At 36.1% G+C, this 21,892-nt stretch overlaps 1 protein-coding gene across 1 annotated transcript in view; it reads left to right on the forward strand.

Annotated features, from left to right (window-relative positions):
* Positions 1–21,892, forward strand: part of HTRA1 (HtrA serine peptidase 1) — a 73,404-nt gene that overhangs the window by 28,835 nt on the left and 22,677 nt on the right. Inside the window, exons 2-3 of the mRNA XM_051981594.1 lie at positions 3,195–3,294; positions 3,844–4,048. Coding sequence (XP_051837554.1) covers positions 3,195–3,294; positions 3,844–4,048 — 305 coding nt within the window. The remainder of the gene's footprint in view (positions 1–3,194; positions 3,295–3,843; positions 4,049–21,892) is intronic.

A 21,892-nucleotide genomic window follows, 5' to 3' on the forward strand; every position in this document is an offset into this window, starting at 1 on the left:
TTTTTCAATCTTTAAAAATGGGAGTCATAATATTCACTGTCAATTTTTCAGTGGTCTTTTAAATGTAAAACCAGCTAATATAAAGAAGCACTTTAAAATAAGTGTCACTTTGATTTTAAATGCTATTATTTGAAGTTTTATTTTAGAATTTTCTTTGCATGTAGTTTTATTTTTTAGGGGGAATATATTTTTAAAAGGTGACTTTTAAAAATAAAAAAAAAATCAACCCCCCTACTTTCTTCCCCTTTTCCTGCCCTCCCTCCCCCTACTAGCTACAGATGTGAAAGAGAGACATGTTTTGTTCATAGAGTCAGGCAAGAGGTGTCTTGCCAACAAGAAGGTAAACTAAAATTAAAAAGATACCACTTGAGTTTCTGAGAGAATGGCTCTTTCCCCCAAAGCAAGGAACATGGATACTGTGGACTCTAGCAGCAAAGCTTTTGACAATGACTCTTTGAAGAAACAATTCCCCACAAATGTTGCTCTGTTTCTGGAAGAAACTACTGATGTGCAGCTGGGATGACTCAGCGGCATTCCCAGATGTCCAGAGATTTGTAGGTATTCCAGCATTTCTTTTAGTAGCTGCTTATAGCACAGTAATAGAAGTAGTGACTCGTGGGCAATGGGTTCTAATAGCATAACATCCTTCCCTTCTCCCCTTCTCCCCTTCTCCCAATAAAAGTGATTATGACATTGAAAGTCTCCTTGGGAGGTAAGTGTCTATGTTGAAATAGAAATTCAGGGTTATGAGGATTTTTTTTTTTTTAGATTTTTATTTAATTTTCCTCCTGATTTTTATGTATCGTTCAGTCTTGTTCATCTTTTTGTGACCTCATTTGAGGATTTTTTGACAAAGATACTAGAGTGATCTGCCATTTCCTTCTCCAGCTCATTTTACATATGAGGAAACTGAGGCAAACAGGATTAAGTGACTTAACCATGGTAACGTAGCTAGTAAGTGTCTGAGGCTGGATTTAGACTCAGGGAGATGTCTTTCTCACAAGATGGTGCTCTAACCACTATACCAAATAGTTGCCCTTTTCCTGATTTAACAAACATTTATTTTTCTTTTCTAAAGGGCTCTTTTAGAGAAAGTTGAGGAAAAAACATGAGGTTGGGTAGGATGGGATAAGTACAGAGACAATTGTAACCAGTATGTGATAATTCTAGAGACTAGACTGAGTAAAGTCCAAATTAGATAAAGAAGAATTCAGAATGTGTTAATCATTTCTAGAGGAGCCAATTTCAAACCTTGAAGATTTATCAATTGGAGAAAAAAAAAATGTCTGAGGGACAACAATGAATTGAGAAAAAACAATGCCATTTCTTTTTTTTTTTTTAATTACATTGTTATTGATGTATTTTTTTAACATCACCATAGTTGCCCAGCACTTCTCCCCTGCTCCTCTGAGTCATTCCAGAAACAATAACAAAAAAAAAAGAGAAAAAAGGTGAAAATACCAATTAATTGAAAAACTATATGCTGAATGTATCACCTCTTCCTTTTACAAAAGGATTGAATTTGGAACAAGACAAATCAATTTGAACAAGGTGCCCATGGAGGTACTCTAGAGTGTCACAGTGAAAATGATAGATTATTGCAAAGACCAGATTGGGATGGGGGGATTTAAAGGCAATAACAGAATTAAGTATAGAATCTGGAAGGTAGCAACAATGGTAGAGCTGGGGCTGGAATTTGCCATTTGTGGCTAAGTCACTTACCTATGCTGGGCCTCAGTTTCCAACTCTAAATTTGTGACTCTTAGGCATCTCCAATTAAATTAGATCAAATGAATACCAAGTGCAAAGGTGTTGCTCTGGAGATTTAAGACCAGAAAAGAGACATTCCCTATCTGTAAGGAGCTTATAATCTATTGGCAAATAGATGGGGATTTTTATGTATGACTTGGTTTGACATATAACAAATATAAAAGTAATAGGAGTTTGAAAGAAGAGGCATGTAATTATGTTTGCTATTATAGGAGGAGTGTTATCGTGTGATATTAGATGGTATAGATGAGAAAACTGAAGCTCAACAACTTAACTAATGGGAACGGCAGTACACACAGATGTATATATGGGTATAACAATAATAATAATAGCTAACATTATAGTGATTTAATGTTTAAAAAGTAAATATTATAAATATCAACTCACTTTATCATCAGAATAACCCTGGGAATATTTCCCATTGTATTTCCATTTTATAGATGAAGAAAATGAGCAGGGTCTTATATCTACGATGAAACTGGATTTGAGTTAGAATCTCTTGTTTTTCAGATTTCACAGTCTGTTCAAGGTACCACTTATCTGCCTGTGTGTGTATTTGTACACAAACACATATGTTGGAATGAATAGTTGACTTTTTTGTCTGTGTGGCTGAAGGCAGTCAGGGTTAAGTGACTTGCTCAGGATCACACAGGGCCTCCTGACTCCAAGGTTATTATTACTCTATCCACTGTGCCACTAAGCTCTTTCAATTTACTTCTTTTCTTTTTTCTTTTTTTTCTTTTTTTGCTGAGGCAACTGGGGTTAAGTGACTTGCTCAGGGTCACACAGCTAGGAAGTATTAAATATCTAAGACCAGATTTGAACTCAGATCCTCCTGACTTCAGGGCTGGTGCTCTATCCACTGCACCACCTAGCTGCCCCAATTTACTTATTTTCTATAAAATATTCATTATCTCCTTGGAACCATAGCAGAAGTATCACCTGCTTTCACTTGCTTTCTGCTTATTTCTAGCTTATTTTCTATCCCTTTTTGGCAGTCGAATGGATGAGAAAATACAAAAGGTATTTTCTTTTGCTCAAGTGAGTCTACAAAAGTCTGAAGTTACAGAATAAACAATAAGGATGTTGTAGTAGATGGTCATAATTGTAGGTCATAGTTGTTTGTGGGAACCCCAGCCATCACATTCTTGTGGAGAAATGATAGAGAAAAAAGAAGCCAAGAATAGCAGTTAAATTTAATAGATTATGTTACCATATCAGAGTAGGATTCATTCCTCGAGAGCTGGAAAAGAACCTGGAGAAGAATTTTCAGGGTATTGTGCTTAGAAATACAAAAGACTTTTTTCTTCCTTGGGAATTTCAAAGACCTCAGCTGGTATTTTTGGCTGCTTTTATGTAACCCTTGTCTTCGGGCAGTTAACATGCAGATTTTTTAATGTGTCTCTTTCCATTTCTGTTTCCAGGGCAGGAAGATCCCAACAGCTTGCGCCATAAATACAACTTTATCGCAGATGTTGTGGAGAAGATTGCTCCAGCCGTAGTTCACATCGAATTATTTCGCAAGTATAGCGAGCATTGCATTTTTATATTTCCACAGGGGCTTTCCACTCAATACACACACTTCAGTTAAGAGAATGTTGTAGTTGAATTACTTTTGAGATGAGCAAGATACTTTAACTGTTATTAAATACACACAGAGACACCCAGACTCATACCTATATATGTATACACACAAATATATACTTATGCATGTGTACATATATACATATGTATACACACACACACACACACACACACACAAATATCCTTAAAGAAGGACAGATAAAGGCTTTTCATTTAGGAAGCTTTCCTATGTGATCTGTCTTAAAAAACCTTTTGTCCTAGATTTTTTTCTCTGATAAACTGCTAGTCATTCTTGCCCTGGAGAGGTCCCTACTTCTATTGCATGGGATTTTGTTTTAACACATTAAGACACTGGTATAAAATTATGCTGCTATATTTCCACATATTTAAAGTCACAGTTATAGAAAATGTGTTCAAGGGCCAAGAAGTTTACGGTTAGTTAGTCTGCTTTGTGGCTCTACGGGCATAGCTCTTTGTTCTGTGTTTCAGGTTACCTTTTTCCAAGAGGGAAATTCCAGTGGCCAGTGGGTCTGGATTCATTGTGTCTGAAGATGGCCTGATTGTTACCAATGCTCATGTAGTGACCAATAAGCATCGGGTTAAAGTGGAGTTGAAGAATGGGGCTACATATGAAGCCAAAATCAAAGATGTTGATGAAAAGGCAGACATTGCGTTAATTAAAATTGACTACCAGGTGAGTCTGCTATATCTGGCATATAATACCTTTCTTTTGAGATATAAGGAGTGAAGAGGTTTGTAAGGAAATTGCTGATTACATCTCTCATAACATCCATTTTCACAATTTTATATAAATTGTTTAATGAGACACCACGATCAAGAAATTCATCGCTTTACTGGTCAGTTGGCGTTGATAGTTTGCTTGTTGGGTAACAGACCCATTTCTCAGACTTTCCTTGAAGCTTTTCCAGTGTGGTAAAGCCTCTAGTAGTTTTTATTCACTAACAGAAATTCTTTTGAATTCAGGATTGTCTTCATATCACAATGACTTATTGGTATAGTACTCTAGTGGAGCTGGAGTTTATGAAAACCATTTATGCTCTATTAGTTTACTTACACTGGAGTTACATAGTTACATACAACTAGCTCTGAAATTGTGCTACATGAATGCCAGCTATCATCATCATTATTTTTATTGTAATATAAATTCCCGTGTAATTTTAACTGTTGATTAGCATTTTTTCCCATGAAAGGCAGATGTTGATGTTAGTCTGCCCCTGTCTTGAAGGACACCAATTTTGAATTGGTAGAGTCCATGTTAGGGTTGTACCAGAAAGACATGGCAATCAGGAGATCTAGAGCCTTAGTTCTAGGTCTTCCACTGTTTCATAGTGAACTTAGTCTCCTTAAAATTCAATTTCCTCATCTGCAGAATGAGGAGTTTGTACTGGCTTGCCTTCCAAACTCTATCAGGCTATGACTCTGTGGCATGTTTATTCCTCCAGAGAAAGTATGTGCTGTAAGAGTCTTTAAGCAATCATAGTAGGTGGTGGTCTAGGTTTTATATCAATTTAGAAATTAGACACAATAATAGCTAGCATTTATATGGTATTTACAATGCTGTGTCAAGTAGTTTACAAATATTACCTCATTTGATTATCATAACAGCTTTTTGTTTTAGATTTTTTTCCCCTGATATATTGCTTGTAGTTCTTTCCCTGGAGAGGTCCCCTGTACTTTTATTGCATGGGATTTTGTTATAATACATCAAAACATTGATACAAAATTATGTTGCTGTATTTCCAAATATTTAAAATTACAGTTATAGTAAATGAAGGACCAAGAAGTTCATAACCAAAAAGTATTCTGCTTTGAGGCTCTATGGGCATAACTCTGTTATTATTATTCTTTCTGTTTTATAGTTGAGAAAACAGAGGTTAAGTGACTTGCCTAAGATCACACAGCTAATGTTTGAGCTGGCATTTGAAAGTACTCTTTTCCTATTTGCATTCATACTTAACCTGGATCTGTCATAATCAGAGTCTAAACAGTCAAGAGTGTGCAGGCTTTTTTAACCTTTACCTAAAAAAAATGGCATTAGAAACATTTGCTTCTAGAAATGACATCATGGGCTGTGTTTGTTCAAGAAGTAAAATCCTACTTGAATTGTGTATCTTTAAAAAAATATATTTTATTTTTTCCCAATTGTTTGTAAAAACAATTTTTAAACATCCGAGTTCCAGATTTTCTCCCTCCTTTTTCTCCTTGAGACAGCAAACAACTTGATATAGGTTACGTGTGTGCAATCATGCAAAACATATTTTCATAATAGTCATGTTGTAAAAGAAAACACAGATCAAGGAAAACCCATGAAAAAAATAAAGTGAAAATAGTATACTTTGATCTGCATTGACTCCATCAGTCCTTTCTTTGGATGTGGATAGCATTTTTCATCTTGAATCCAGTGGAATTGTCTTAGATCATTGTATTATTTTAGAAGAGCTAAGTTATTGAATTGTGTATTTTGGGTTTTTCTGTTGTATTTGCCTTAAAGGACAGTATATTTGTGAATTGCTGTTATTTGTAAATGTTGCTGTTTCAGCATATTGGCAAGAGACAGGCATTTTATGCCCTGTTTTAGAAAAGGAAACAAAAAGAGACTCACTCTGTCACTTTTCTACCACTAGAGTGGGTTAGTGATCTGGCATTAGCCCGTAGATGCCTTTCAGTAAAGTCAAGCTCTCTGTGAAGTTCCATAAATAGTGAGGCGATTATAGATGTATATAATCTAAATTTTCTACATGTTGTATCTCCCTGGATGGAATATTATATTCTTGAAAACAGAGGTGCTTTAAAATTTGTCTTTGTGTTTCCCAGAACCTGACACATAGTAGGAATTTTAAAATGTTTTTTGATTGAATGTATGGCACTAAATTGTAGTAACAATAATAAATAGCATTTATGTTAGACGGGAGGGCTTCCAAAATACTTTTCACATATTATCTCATTCAATTCTCACAACAACTATGGGAGGTGGATAATATGATCATCCTCATTATAAAAATGAGGAAGGGGGTCAAATGATTTATGTTAGACAGTTGTGTGGTGCAGTAGATAAAAGTACCTGGTTTCAAGTCAGGAAGATTCATCTTTCTGAGAGCAAATTAGGATCAGACACTAGTTGTGTGACTCTGGGCAAATCACTTCATTCTGCTTGCCTCAGTTCACATCTTTAAAATGAGCAGAAGAAGGAAATGGTGAACCGCTTTAATATCTTTGCCTAGAAAAGCCAAATCAGCTCATGAAGAGTTAAAATTGACTACAAATCACTGAACAAAAAGTATTTCAGGCTGGATTTGAATTCAAGCTTTCCTGCCTAAGGCCAATACTATATCCACCAAATTACCACTGATTAGTTTTGATTAGCATTAAAGTATTTTCTGCTTCTCCCCATCATAAGAAAATAAAATCTTGGCCTTTGTTCATTTGATTTTGTGTTATTGAAGATAATATTTATTGGGAGCAAATATTTAACATTTTATTGATTTTTTTTTTCCATTTAGAATTAGATTGAAAATCACTTTTTTGGGGGGGGAGGGGTCCTGACTTGTGATTTCATTGGTGGTAGCAAATTCCTGTGAATGCCTCTGGGTTTTTTTCTCCAAGATATAGACTAAAAGAATTGTCAGAAGCCTAGAGTTGCACAATCAGTACATGTGAAAGGTGAGATTTAATTCCATTCTTTCTCACTCTAAGGCAGAGTTTTGTATGCAAGGGTACCATTATGCCTCTCAAGAATTACTTGGTCCTTTAAAAATATGTTTTTTGTTTTTTTTTTTCTGTTGAGGCTAGTAATCCTAGACCTAGAAAAACATCTAGACTTAGAAAACCATAGTTATTAAAAAAAAGTTAACAGATGCCAAGATGTCTTTAGGGTCCCTTTGAAATGTTAGTTAACATTTTAATTTAATTTGTATTATGCGTGCCCAGTTAAGCTTTGAGGAAGGAAGGTGGTAGTTTTGGCCAGTCAACCAATAAGCATTTATTAAGCTTTAAATGAATTAAAAAAAAATGAACAGAAATCTATTTTCTCTCCTTCCCACTCTGAGGGAAAATAATCTGAATTTCTCATGACCCTAATAAATAGCCAAAGTAAAGTCCCAAAATAGCTTTAATAAATAAATAAATATAATATATACATATACACATATATATGCTTATGTGCATATATATAAATGTGGGTTTATAAGTATGTGTGTATATATACATACATGTAAGTATGTAAATATATAAAATTTGACACCCTAAAACCATCGCTTCTCTATAATGGATATTTTATTTTCTTCCCCATTTCATCATTTATCCTTTGTTTTTATCTCAGTCATCTGCAATATTGTATGTAATAAAAAATATTCTTGTACAATAGTAATGAGAAGAAAAAATCTACCTCTTGTTTGTTTTAACCTCTTTATCTATCTTAGTTGTTAGTTAATTAGCATTTTTAAAAGCACTATGTTCCAGGTGCTGTTTTGGATGCTAGAGATAAAAAAACAAATGGAAAGTCTTTACTCTTAAGAAGCCATTACTCTGTTGGGAGAAATAACACACACACACACACACAGTAAATCTAAGGTAGAAGTAGGGGTAATATGGTATGAGCAGCTGGGGGGTTCTGGACGAATTTCATGTGGGAGATGGAACTTTAGCTGAGTTTTGCAGAAAGCTAGACTTTCTAAGAGGCAGAGGATGAAGAGGGAGTACATTCTATGGAGATGGGAGATGGAATGTCATGTCTGAGGAATCGTAAGTAGGATAATTGGGCTGGAATGTAGGAGTGAGTAAAGGGGAGTCATGTCTAATAAGCTTGGAAAGGTGGGCTGGGGCCAGACAGTGAGAAACTTTAAATGCCAAACATTCTTCTGTAGTTGAACCGAATTGGATCGTGGCACTCACCTAGAATGGCTTCTGATCCCAGGAATATATTAGCATGAGGTTTGCCCTGTAGGTCAAGTCATTGTGTTTTGCAGGTGCTGGATGATGTTAAAGATCCCTGGGATGTATTCTGATGATAGACTGATGGGAGAACTGCCTCTAGTGATGAATTAATTCCTAGACAAGATAAGAGTTTTAGGAAAATCTTTTGATCCTGTCACTTGATAGTGTACCTTGGAACCTGGCCTTATGTATAGTATTTGTGATGAAGTAAAGATCAAAGTTTGAGTTTATTTAAGTTGGAAAAGTTAGTGTTTAGTTTGAGTGGTTGGATGAGCAGAAAGATGGCAGTGAGTAGGGTTGAGTGACTGTGGGAATTGGAGAGGGATTGAATACCTGTGTATTTGGGTGAGTTGTCTAATTTGAGGGTGCATTTTTTATCTTTGTGCACTCCTGGATTGTGTGTTCAGAATGTGTTAGTAGTGAGTCTTGACCTGTGGGTATGAGGAAAAGAGTGGCTTCTAGGGACAGGGATATTATGTCTCTTGCTTATATAGTAGATCAGAGAAGCTATTTGGCCCTAAGTATTGTTCCCAATTGCCCCAATTCTGGAACAGCTAGTTGGCACAGTGGATGGAGCAGTGGGCTGGAATCAGGAAGTTTCCTTCCTTAGTTCAAATCTGGCCTCAGATACTTAACTTGCTGTGTGATCCTGGACAAGTCACTTAAACCCTGTTTATTTCAGTTTCCTCATTGTAAAATGAACTGGAAAAGGAAGTACCAAACCATTCCAGGACCTCTGCCAAGAAAACTTTCTAAAAAGGGGTCATAAAGAGTTGGATATGATTAAAACAACTAAATGCAACAGAATTGATCCTAATATATCATTTTTTGAAGCTATGATCACAAAAAGGAAATTATATATACATCTATATATACAGACAGTATAGATCTAATATATATTATAGCATATGTCAGATAGTATATATCTGAATGGCACAGTTTTGAGCCCCTCATAATCACTTGTGTGGGAAAAGAGAGTGCTTTGTGCAGAAAGGAGGAAGAATATGTAGGTTTAGAGACTAAGCATGAGAGTATTTGCCAGAAGGTCTGTGTCCTAAGGTAGCTGTGATTACCTCTCTCCATAACAGCATATAAAACAAACATAAGCAAAAGCTTATCTTAAATGCTGAGAATCCCTTAGGTCATATAATCTGAAACTGTCATATTGTCATACAAACTACTCTTCTGGCCAAGAGTAACTCAATTAAATTTGGCCAATTTTTAAGTGCCTACTATATGTAAAACTCAGCGTTAGGTTCTGAAGTTACACTGAAGAAAAGGAGAGTTGCTCTCAAGAAATTTATCTTTTGGAAAGGATAAAACATTTATGTGTACAGGGAAGCAAAGGCAAAGTCAGTTCAGAAGGGATACAGAGCAGGAAGGGGAATAAAGAAAGAATTCCTATAAATAATGGCAGTGGCCCTTAAGTTGGACCTTGAAGCAACTAGGAATTCTAAGAGGCAGAGATGATGAAGGAATGTATTCCAATTATAAGGAGCTATCCTGGGCTGAGGCTTAGAGACAAGAATTAGTAGATTGAGTTCAGGGAACAACTAGATAACAGGCTGTTGATGGATGCTTACATGTGTAAAAGAGGAATAATAAGAAGTATCTCTGAAATGATAAATGAGGGCTAGATTTTGGAGAGCTTTCAATGCTGGACTGAGAGGAGTTTGCATTTTATCCCAGAAGTAAGAAACCAGTAAAGATTTCTGAGTAGGTGAGTGTGTGGTCAGTCCTATGTCATTTGGATAAAGTATGGACCAGTTTGGGGAGAGAGCTCAAGCAGACCAAAAGTTAGGAAGTGTTCCACTAGTACTAGGCAGGAGGTGACAAGGGATTGAACTAGAGTGGTAATTGTGTAAGTGGAAGTAATTTATCAGTTACTAGAAAAACAAATGAAATTGCATATCCTTATTGATACCTATTTTAAGATTTCATTTCTAGAGAGTGAGCAACTCTGTTTAGGAAAACACTGTTTATTCCAAGAGACCAGAAAAACTGATGCTGTAAATATGGTCTGCCTTACTCATCCAAGCTAACCACATCCTGTAAATCTAACCTGTGTGGTTGGTTATAGATCATTCTTTTTTCAGTCTCCCTTCCCAAATGCATGAAGCAAGCAGTGTTTTTTTTTTTGATTAGCAGTATGTTTATGGATATATATATATGCAATGTACTTATAGATTTTGAACATTAAGAAATGGCTTTTTTGTATCCCCAGTGAGTTATCTAATATTGCAGTTAGTCATTCTAAGTAGACTCTTGATAACTAGTTGCTGATAATATTGTAGAGGAAATTTCCAAATGGGAAAGAGTTAAAACTAGAATCAATTAAGCAAATATTTATTAAGCACATGCTAAGTGCTAGGCACTGAAGTTTCAAAGACACACAAAAATGAAATGATCCCTATCTTCAAGGATTTTATAGTCTAGTCAGGGAAACAACATGTACATGCATGGGGTTTGTACAAAGTGGACATAAGATAATGGCCTTAAAGGTTCCTTCTAGGTTCAATGTTTTACTAATCTGGCTTCTCTTTTTTGCTCCTGCTCATTATGTGTTGTAGGGGAGATTTTTCTTTTTAGTTTGAAGTCCAAGTGAAAACTTGATTCTGGTGTCTGCCTTGACATGTTCAGTCAGGACCTGGAACAGCTTAGCCAGATGAGGCTTCATGTCCTATTTCCGACCTCCCTCTTGCTACCCGTAAAAGTTTAGTCATCCCAGCAGCATGCACGCTATTGACATGTGCTTCTGGTAAAAAAAAAAAAAAAAAAAAAAAAAAAAAAAAAAAAAAAAAAAAAAGAGTGCCTAAAATAATGTGGCTTTTCAAAATGGAATAGGAAATGAAAGAGGATATTGAGCTGTAGGCACCTACACAAAGGACTGCTTTCCACTGACTAAACTGCTTTTCTGCTGATAGTGTTTGGAAGTAGGAGGGCAAAAAGACCTCATCCAGATTTTTCCTTTTGTTCTCTTGTTTCACTAATAGAATTTTCTTGATGTGCTTGAAATTATTTTACATTCTTTGTGGGAAGTGAAATCCCACCTTGATAAAAAGGGAGTGAAACTGTATCTGTGACTTCACTGGCAAGAGAGCTCCTAGATGATGAAACTTCCTCCCTTCACTACCTCAAGTCAAGTAAGTTAGAGTGTTGAGAGAATGGCTGAGAGCAGGTGTCCAGACCAGTTCTCTATCAGTTATCTCACAGATCCCCATTGATCAATACAAGCACAAATGTACAGTGAGTGGGAATGCACGAAATGGAATTTGGTGAATTGAGGATGATCTTGTTGGCTATCCTCTGACAGACAAGAAAAACAGATAAATTGGTTAGGTTGGCCCAAAAGTTAATAAATGGCGGTTGCTGCTGCTGTCAGTCATCTTCAACTCTTTGTGGGGTTTTCTTGGCAAATATACAGAAGTGTTTTGCCACTTCCTTCTCTAGCTTATTTTACAGAGGAGGAAACTGAGACAAACTGGGTTAAGTGAATTACCCAGAGTTATACAGCTAATTAAGTGTCTGTGGCCAGATTCAAATTTTTGGAAGAGCCTTCTTGACTTCAGGCCAGATACTCTATCCACTGTGTCATCTAGCTGCCCAATAAATGATTACACTTAGCAAAGAAATGTTTAGGGTAAATAATGAGATTGACTTCTAAACATGCTCTGTGGTGTGGGAAACAGTCACCTAAATATCTTTCAGTCATTTTGTCAACAATCAGTCAACAAGCATTTATTAGGTATTTAATGTGTGGAGTGCTGAAGATATGCAGAAGGGCCCCAAATAGCCCCTGCAAGGAGCTCCCAGTCTAATGGGGGAGAATTAGGGCATTAATGAAATCTAGAGAGAATCTCTTGCTGGCAGATGGGATCTGGATGATTAAAGTCCTGCTTCCAGCTCTTTCCCCTCTGTTCACTCAGGGACATTGCTCTTCCAAGTAATTCAACTTTGAGTTAGAGAAGATTTATGTATACTTTCCCATCTTGTCCTGCATTAATTTTTCCAAGCCCAAGTATATTAGAAGAAGCTTATCTTTTGAAGCTGTTTACACTTGAGGTTAATGTTCTGCTGCTCTGTCTGTCTGGACTTGTGGAAGGAAACAGGATGTGTTTAAGCTCCTTCTCCTCGCCTTTAGTCACAGAAGAGTCACCTGCCTGTCTTGGGCTAGGAAGCATCATTCACAGTGTGCAGCCAAGTCCGGCCCCAGGATACAAAACACATGTCCCTGTCATGCATCAGCAGACATGGACCCTGGAGCAAGATTTTGCTTTACTTTGAGAACTTGAGCTACAGGAAGCAGAGACAGCATTTCTGGTGTGCATATCAACATTTTAATGGGCAGCAGCTTCAAGAGCAAACAAGTTCATCTTTAAATATGTCTTGCTTCCAAATGTGCCTAACAGGAACCACTTGTGGAATTGGCAGTTTATTAGTATTCATTCAAAGCTTTACCCTGGAGAGTTTCCTCTTTTTTTTTTTTGGTGGTAAGCCATTCAAAAGAGATTTTAAAAGGTGGGAAATGTGTTTCAAATGAATGGAGAAGCATTGTTTGCCCAGGAATGCAGTTCTGAAGTGCCAGGGAGGTTCTGAAGGAGATAGGAGGGAACATTTAGTGCAGGAATTCCCCATTTTTTTTTTTAACTCTTTGTTTCTCTAGGCTTTATGTAAGCCTTCCTGTATCCCCTATTCAATATTAAAAGAAATAAATTCTAGATTTTGTCACATATGTGAACACAAGATAAACCTTCCTGTATTCCTCTTTAATATGAAAGGAAATAAATTCTGGATTTATCATACTGTGAACATAAGATAAATCTTCTTATATCCCTTTCAATATAAAAGGAAATCAGTTCTAGAGTTTACCATACATGTGCATGTAAGAAATACAAGAGATAAATTTCAATAGGAATCTGATTATTTACTATATATCCCCCATACCTCTTTTCATACCCAATAGAAAGGAGGAGAGAGAATAATATATACCTTCAGGTTGGAAACTCCTGAGTTAGAATAATTAGAATGGACTGTCTTATTCTGACCCAGAGACTTACTAGCTGTTGGCTCCACTTTTTATTAGATTATATTGCTTCTAGGTAGGGAGCAAGTGCACAATAAACATTCTTCCCCTTTGCCCTTGGAACATATACCTCCTCAAAGATTCCATTGAACTTTCTAAACTCATCCATTTTAGAAGAGAGAAAAAATTCAAACTTTAAAGCTGTTCTACTTTATTTTTTTATTTATTTTTTAGATTTATTTAAAAAAATTTTTTTTAGCTGTTCTACTTTAAACTTGATAGCATCTTCTCCAACCTCCTTGATTTTCAGAAGGGGAAACTGAGGTCCAGAGATGTGAATTCTTCCTCAAGGTCACACTTGGTCATACAAGGTCACACATACTGGATTATTACCAGGGATTTCTGACTGTTATCCCAGTGTTCTTTCCAGTACATGGTGATTATGGGGATTGATCAAGGATATGGCTTTGCCCAGAAGTGCAACAAGATTCCTGGTGTTTGGTGGCTCCATCTGCTCCACATGGTAATGTTGTTTCCTGTGGGTATTCTGCCCAGGTGCACAATCTCTGATGAGATTAGCATTTGGAAAATAGCTGGATTGAAGTTTGTGTATTTTTCTTTCAGTGCACATAAACTAGATCCCCTCTAGCTCCAGTGCCATCCATAGTCCTGTTTGAAGTGGCTGCTAAAAGGCAAATTTTTTGGAGTGCGATTATTTTTTCAGAGGGCTGTTTCACTGCTGAGTCTGCTGACAGCAATAAAGTGGATTGTCGCAACCAGACACTGAAAGTTGTGGGAGAAAAAGAGGAGTGAGTAAGAAGGGACGAAGGAGAAGAAAATCAAAGTAGAGGAGAACAAATGGAGGAATCTCTACTCTTTGACTTTATCAAGACAAATTATATTTGTGAAATGGACTGGAGATAACATATGATTAATGCTTACCAGTGAGAGTGGCTCTGTTCCTGGTCCCTAGATTGACCCTTTGGAGAAATCACTAACAATGCATAATGGCATGGGGAAAGAGGAATGTCTTTAAAAGCCAGGATTCAGTTGTTTTGATTATAACAACTAGGTAGTCACTACCTTAGTCTTTGTAAATAAGATTGAACCAAATGGGGAATGGGGACACAGTAGTGATTGGACCCTTACCTTGAAAAATCCAGATAGCAGAAGGCAACCAGTTAAATTCAGGCTCTCTCACTGAAATTTCAGATAACATTCCATTGTAATCACAAGGGAAACCTCTCTAGTCCTTCTGCTGAGTTTAAGTGAAGTGAGAATCCAAAGGAAATTTGGCTTCTTATAGTGCCTTTGAGGTTTCTAATAACTTCCCATAAAGGAAATGTTTGTTTCAGGCATGCTTCAGGACTTTAAATCATCTTCAGTTGCTCCTCTCTGAAAGATACCAAAGCTTCTGGTGCATTCTTTGGTTAGGAAACACTTTGGCTTTAGACTGCTCTGTGATTTCACTGGTGTGGACACCCCCTTCTGTAGCAGCTTACAACTTCAATGGGTTTTTTTTCTTATGTGATTCTAGCCCATGTCTTTCATAAATGCTCTCAAGAATCTACCCAGTGTAGTGGAGAGCTCTTTTGGGATTAGCAACATTGCAGTTCTCCATCTATCGTCTCTCATCTGTTACACATGACTGTTTTGTCTTTTCTTTTAAATTAATTTGTATGTATATCTCATATTTTTATATCACCAACATCTCCCAAATATCCTCCTCTTCCTCCTTCTGCAGAGCTATCCTTTATAACAAAGAAACAATGAGAAGAAAAAAGTTCAGCAAAACTAACCAAAATATAAAAAATGTTGGAAAGTATGCATTGTTGTATTTCTGCAAAGAAAGAGGAAAATATTCTCATTTCTTCTTTGGAGCCAGGCTTGGTCATTCATTCTACATTTTCTGGTCAAATTCTTTCTTGATCATGTCTGCCTCATCTACCACTTCTTGAGAGAAAGTTATCATTGGAAATATACGCTGGGGTTCTTCCATTGTTCTTTGGGGTACTTGTGTGTAGTAGCTCGAGTTCTAGGCTTGGAGTTACCAAGTTCAAGTTCAGTCTCAGCTAATGGTGTGACCCTTGAAAAGTCACAAACAAGCTTTTTTAAGCTTCAGTTTCTTTTGTAAAATGGGAATAATGATAATATTCAAGACGAAGAGTTGTGAGGATAAAATGAAACAATATTTAAAGCAGCTTGAAACCTTTAAAGTACAATATAAATTCTAAATATTGTTGTTGTTATTATAGTTGTAATTGTCAGTATAGTGAGAACAGGTCTTGTTGAATTATTCTCTAAATGATCTAGGAGATTTTCTGGATCTCTTTTGACATGAAAAATTAATTGTTCATTTGTCCATTTGTTGTACACATATGCTAAGCATTGAGAGAGGTACAAGACTGAACCATCCCAAATTCCCATTACTGTAAATATCTGGAATAACACTCGGAGAGGGGTGGTGAAGAGGATACATTGGGAAATTGTACTCTGGAAAAAGAATTAGATTTGTTCTGCTTGGCCACAGAGAGCATAGGCAGGTAAATATTGGCTCATTACAGAGTAAAACTTCCTATCAATTAAGAATGTTCATAAATGGAAAGTGTTGCCTTGGGGAGAAGTGAGTATTCCAGCCTTGGAAGTCTTCAACTGGAAACTGAATGACTTTGTCAGGGGCCAGGAATTAGCTGAACAGGTATCCCTTCTAACCACACAAATCGGTGATGATTTTTCCATGAGGAGTAAGATCACGCTATTGCCCAAAGGGCTATTGCTCTTACACTAGGCTTTCTACTCTCGTGTGGGCTGGTTCCTGCCAGACCAGCGAAGCGGGTGGTGATGGGTATGCTTGCTCAGCAGCCCAGAGCTGTTTGTAGATATGGAAGGCTAACTGGAAGAAACAGAATAGTGAAGACAGATGGGAATGAAACCTGGGAGATGGCTTTTGGTTAAGTGTGACTCATCTAATAGCACATAGCCCAGTCAGAGAGTTCTCCTTCATGAATTTTATTTTCAGAAGGAGCTGCTTAAAGTAGGGGATGGGAGTTGCACATGGGAAATTGTTTTTAAGCAGATTTCTAAAATCATTTGACACATAATGTAAACATTTATATTCAGATCTGTTTCCTAGCTTTTCCAGAGTTGGTCAGGCATTCTTGTAGAACAAGATGATTTTCAGCAAGTTGCTTTTAGCTGTTTTTGTTTTGGGTTTTGTTTTATTTCTTGCCTTTTTGGCAATTCTTTTTCATTCTCTTCTTTCATTTCATTTTCATTTTTAATCTCCCATGTGTTTTGCATGCTGTCTCTGCTTTTCTTTGGAAATAATGTCTATTCAGTGATACCATTGGTTATTCAGCTCCTTTAAGAACTAGATCTCTTACAGGGCTTTAGAAGACTGCGTGAATGGAGTTTCATTTATATTAAAATATGGATTTCTTAGCATTTTTAGGGTAAAAATCATCATTTCACTAGGAATGTAAATCCAGACAGATATCAGAGGTGCAAATGGCTTCACTGTTCTGAATAAGCCATATGTTCAGAAGGTTTAACTTAAAGAAACGTGTTGGGGAGGTTTCTGAATACATTTTCTTTTGGAATGTGAAAATATTACAGTTCTCCTAAACTATCAACACTGGAAACCTTTTTGTATTCTTTGGCACCATTTTAATAACTTTGTTGATTGTTAAAGGACATTCTTTGGTCACATATTTTTTCCTTAATATGGTAATGCCTATTTTTTTTTCCTGTTTAAAGTACCTTCTAATATCCAGGAAGATAAAAATAAGGCATTATTTATGGTGATGGCAAAGCTGTTCCAAGGGACTAGTAGGATTGCTGTGCTGTAATAAAATCCTAATTTGTGTGTTCCGCTCCCTGACCCTGGCCTCCAGAATGCCTTCTATCCCTTTTCCTCTTCCATGAAGGATTATCACTTTGTGTTACTTTTCATAGTAAACCAAAACTAGAACAATTTGTCTCTGCTCTTTACTGGGTGATAGATTTATGCCACATTCTTTATGAGACTGGAGGTCTGCCTCAATAAGAGGAAATCTAGCCCTTCTTCTCAGTATACATTAAAGTGCTCTTTATTAATCCCTGGATTATTTAAAAAGTTATTATTATGATTATGTGTTAAAGTTGACTGACAATTCACACAATGTTGGGTACTGGTGTTTAGTTGGTGGAACTGAGTTTTTCTCTCTCTCCTTCTTTTCCTCCTCTTTGTCAAACCTATTGCTTTGGACCAATTCCAGCCAACATTTTGAGATTTAATTGTCATGGACCTCCAGGATAATATAGTATTTACAGTTTGTCAGTTTTACATTGAGTTTTTTCATGATAATCCTGGGAAACAGGTAGTACGAGTATTATTAGTTCCATTTTAAAGATAAGGCAACTGAGCCTCAGATAATTTGAGTAACTATAGATTTAAGTTGAGTAACTTATCTATAATCATGAAGCCATGGTACCAGCTAGAATTTGAATTTAAGTCTTCTGACTCTAAAATGCAGGAGGCTTTTTTTTCCTATTCTACATAATAATGCATAGATTTATGTTCATATGTATATATGCATAAATGTGCCTACCATTTATTTTAAAAAATAATGGTTTAATGTAAGGCAAGTTTGAGTATAATGTGTATAGGTGCCTAGTTTGTGCTGAATATGTCTTAGGATCTTAGATTGCTTGAGCTGAAATAGAACCTTAAAGACCATCAGACATGGAACAAAAATTCACAAATCTAATGCTGTTTCCACTATTCTACAATGAAAATGTATTCATTTTTGTTTATAGAGGGAAGGGAAGAGAAGAAAATGAATCTAGCATTTAAGTTCCCAATATGTGCCAGACATTGTGCTAAGTGCTTTAAGTATATTATACTTATTATATTTTAAATATATTATCAAATAAAATACCCTGGGAGGTAAATGCTGTTATTAACCATATACTACAGATAAGGAAACTGAGGCTGACAGCAATTAAGTTACTTGACCAAGATCATACAGTGGTAAATATGTGAAGATACATTTGAACTTACGTTTTCCTCATGCTAGGTCCAGCAATCTATCCACTATACTACACTGTTTCTAGACAGAACCTTCTTGTTCTCATTTTACAATAGTGAACTAAGGTCCTTCCTCCTCTTTTCCCCATGCATCTCTTTATGAAGTTTTTCTTAACACTTAATACCCAAGAGGTCTTCAAGTTTGGATAAGAAAAAAATTTTTCACTTTTATTTTTACTAATCTCTAATTGAAATTTAGGTCGGTTTTTTTAGATAGTTTGTTTTGCATTTTAACTCTTTTTTGGGGTGTGTGAGTGAGGCTATTGGGATTAAGCGACTTGCCCAGGATCACACAATTATTAAGTGTTAAGTATCTAAGGCTGAATTTGAATTCAAGTCTTCTTGACTCCAGGACTGGTGCTTTATCCACTTTGCTATCTAGCTGCCTGAAAGTTAGTTTTTTTTTTTTTTTTTCCAAATGAATATAGGTAACAAGCATTATTCTGATGAAGAATGCATAGGCTTCATTAGACTCTCAAAGTGGATCTATGATAAAACAAGTTAAAAACTCTTGATTTATAGGATAGTTGATCTAGAATGATCAATTTTTATAAATGTGCCATGAATAGCTGAATAACATGCATATTCTTTTTCTTTTTTGGTTTCCATTCATTTATTGCCAGAGATTAATTTTATTTAACTTTTCCATTCAGGTCCTTCACTTCTTTTGCAATAGATCTGAGGAATTTTATTTTATGATTTTTTTTTTGAAATATAGTATTTGTTCTTTTCGTTTGATCATGATTTTCTTTTTTTTTTCTTTTTTTTTTTTAATTTTATTTTATTTAATAATAACTTTGTATTGACAGAATCCATGCCAGGATAATTTTTACACGACATTATCCCTTGCAATCACTTATGTTTCGTTTTTTCCCCTTCCTCCCTCCTCCCCCCCCCCCCAAGATGGCAAGCAGTCCTATATATGTTAAATATGTTGCAGTATATCCTAGATACAATACATATTTGCAGAACCGAACAGTTCTCTTGTTGCACAGGGAGAATTGGATTCAGAAGGTAAAAATAACTCGGGAAGAAAATCAAAAATGCAAATAGTTCACATTCATTTCCCAGTATTCCTTCTTTGGGTGTAGCTGTTTCTGTCCATCATTTCTCCAATGAAACTCAGTTTGATCATGATTTTCAAAAAATCCAAAGACTTTTAAATTATCATCTTTCCTCTATAGAAACTATTCTAGTTTTTTTTTATAATATCTTCTTTTCTTTCCCTCAAACTTTTTACTTCATTCTCATTTTTTTTTTTCCATTTTCTTATAAAATCATTGATTTCTACTTGTTCCGTTCTATTTTTTCAGGGAGGTTACTATTTGGGCAAGGTTTCCTATATTTTTTAAGAGCTATTTTTTTCCCCTTTCAGTTTTCTTTTTCTCAATTCTCATTTCATTTTTTATTTCTTTTTTCATTTGTCATCCTTATGTAGTCCTTATGTGCCAAAGTTATTTTTGGGTTTTCTTCTGATTTCTCATTTTTTGCCTCAGTTCTTGGTTTGAAGTTTTGTAAATAAAGTACCCTTTAGCACTTCTGAATGGGTTAAGTAAATAAATCATGTTTGATCCTCTCTGTATTCTGAATATTACTTGTGGATCTGGGAGGGATGATTGATATCAGATCCCATTTCTGCCTCAGTCCTGGCTTTTGTTTCAATTTCTTGGCAGTCCACTGTGGGTTCAGATCTCAACTACTGCTTCTCATTCTTTGTGCATGATTCTTTTTTGAAGGTGGATCAGGGAGAGTGGCTCCTATCTCATCCAGGTTGAAGAAAAGTGACCAACTCATGGGCTGACTCCACTACTGATTGGCAGATGAGATTTGACTTGCCTCTGTTTTCAGTCTGGACTCTTCCCTTTCCTTTCTCCCTGCTTAGAAAGTTTGACTTCCCTCTACCCCACTGCAGGGGTAGAATTCATCATATTGATGCTGGAACTTACTTCAGACATTAAATTCAAATTTTGAATTCCCCTTTCCTCTCACATTCTCCCTTTCTTTCACACCATTCTCCCTTACTCTCCTTCACAATTTCTCTCTCTTCCTGTCTTTCTGTCTCTTCCTTCCTTTTTTCTCTTCCTGCCTCCTCCTATCTCCCTCTTTTTTTTTCCTCCGAGGCCAAAAAAAGAGACTTAATCTGACAAGATGTCTCAGTGAAGATGTTTAGTCTGAAGAAGAAAAGATTTAGAAGGACGGCATGATATCTGCCTTCAAGCATTTGAAGGGCTGTCTTGTAGAAAAAAGGATCACACTTATTTTGTTTCATCTCAGAGGGCAAAAGTAGAAGAATTGCAGATGGGCAGATTTCAGTTTGACTGTAAGGAAAAACTTCCTGACAGGTAGAACCATCTAAAAGGAGGAAGAGGAACTGTTTTAGAAAGGGAGGATTTGTCTTCATTGGAACTTTTCAGGTAGAGGTGAGATGACGATTTACTAGACACTTTGTCAAGGGCATTCTTGCTCATATTTATATTAGATATTACACTAGACTTCAGAAGTCCCTTCCAGCTCTGAGACTTTGTGACTATAGCATCACATTGATAAAAGGAAAGGAACTGAAAGGATAATATGTGGTGACAGACAAATGGTTTGGCTTTCATTAAGTGTACATTTTTCCTTGTCTGAATGCCATGAAATATATACAGTTGCTAGCCATTAAGATTTTATTTAGGAATATTTACATTTTATAGTTGAAACAATAACATTAAGGAACAATTTCAAATGTTAAGCTTTTTCCTCTGCTCTCCCTTCCTACGCCACCACCATATTTTGGCATTTTAATAAGCCTGTAAGCATTTCTTTTCGAAATTTAAGGAGGAGGTAAGTATTGCTAGAGCTTGTAGTTTGTGAATTGAGGGTCAATTTCAGGCAGACAGAAATTTTTCCTTTAGCACTCATTAAAAATAAAATAACACAAAAACTTTTCTAAGGCATGTGTGCACAACATGGCTATATTATTTTGTCTGTGTATATAGGCACTTTCTTTAATTTTTTTTTAATTTAAAGAAAATCAAAGGCTAGCATAACTATTTCCAGAAGACATATTGAGTCACACAGATAAACTGCAGCCAACTTGTGTAACTTTAGCCTTTGAAGCAAATGTTAACCAGCACAGGACCCAGCTGGAAAACTCGGCACAATGAAAATGTAGGGTGCTGGCCAACAGCTGGACTGGTTGCCTCCTCCTCCAGTGGCCAAATGCAAATTCAGCAACAACAAGGTTTTTTTTTTTTTTTTTTTTTTTTGGTGACATAAGAGCATTTAGGATTTTTCACTTCGCAGGGAAAAAAGTGACTTCAATTAGTGAAGGAAGACATTGCCAGTTTTCTCCTTTGGCTCTTAGTTTACTCATTTTCACATTTCTTCTTTCTTCTTTAGAACCTTGACAATGGAAGTTACCAGAGAAAGGTATCATAAAGGGTGATAGTGAGGGCACATAGGAGTTAGAGTAAATTGAATTCTCTAAAAATCCTGATTGGTACATTGCATTG

Source organism: Antechinus flavipes, chromosome 2 (genome assembly GCF_016432865.1).
Source record: "Antechinus flavipes isolate AdamAnt ecotype Samford, QLD, Australia chromosome 2, AdamAnt_v2, whole genome shotgun sequence".
Taxonomy (NCBI): Eukaryota; Metazoa; Chordata; class Mammalia; order Dasyuromorphia; family Dasyuridae; genus Antechinus; species Antechinus flavipes.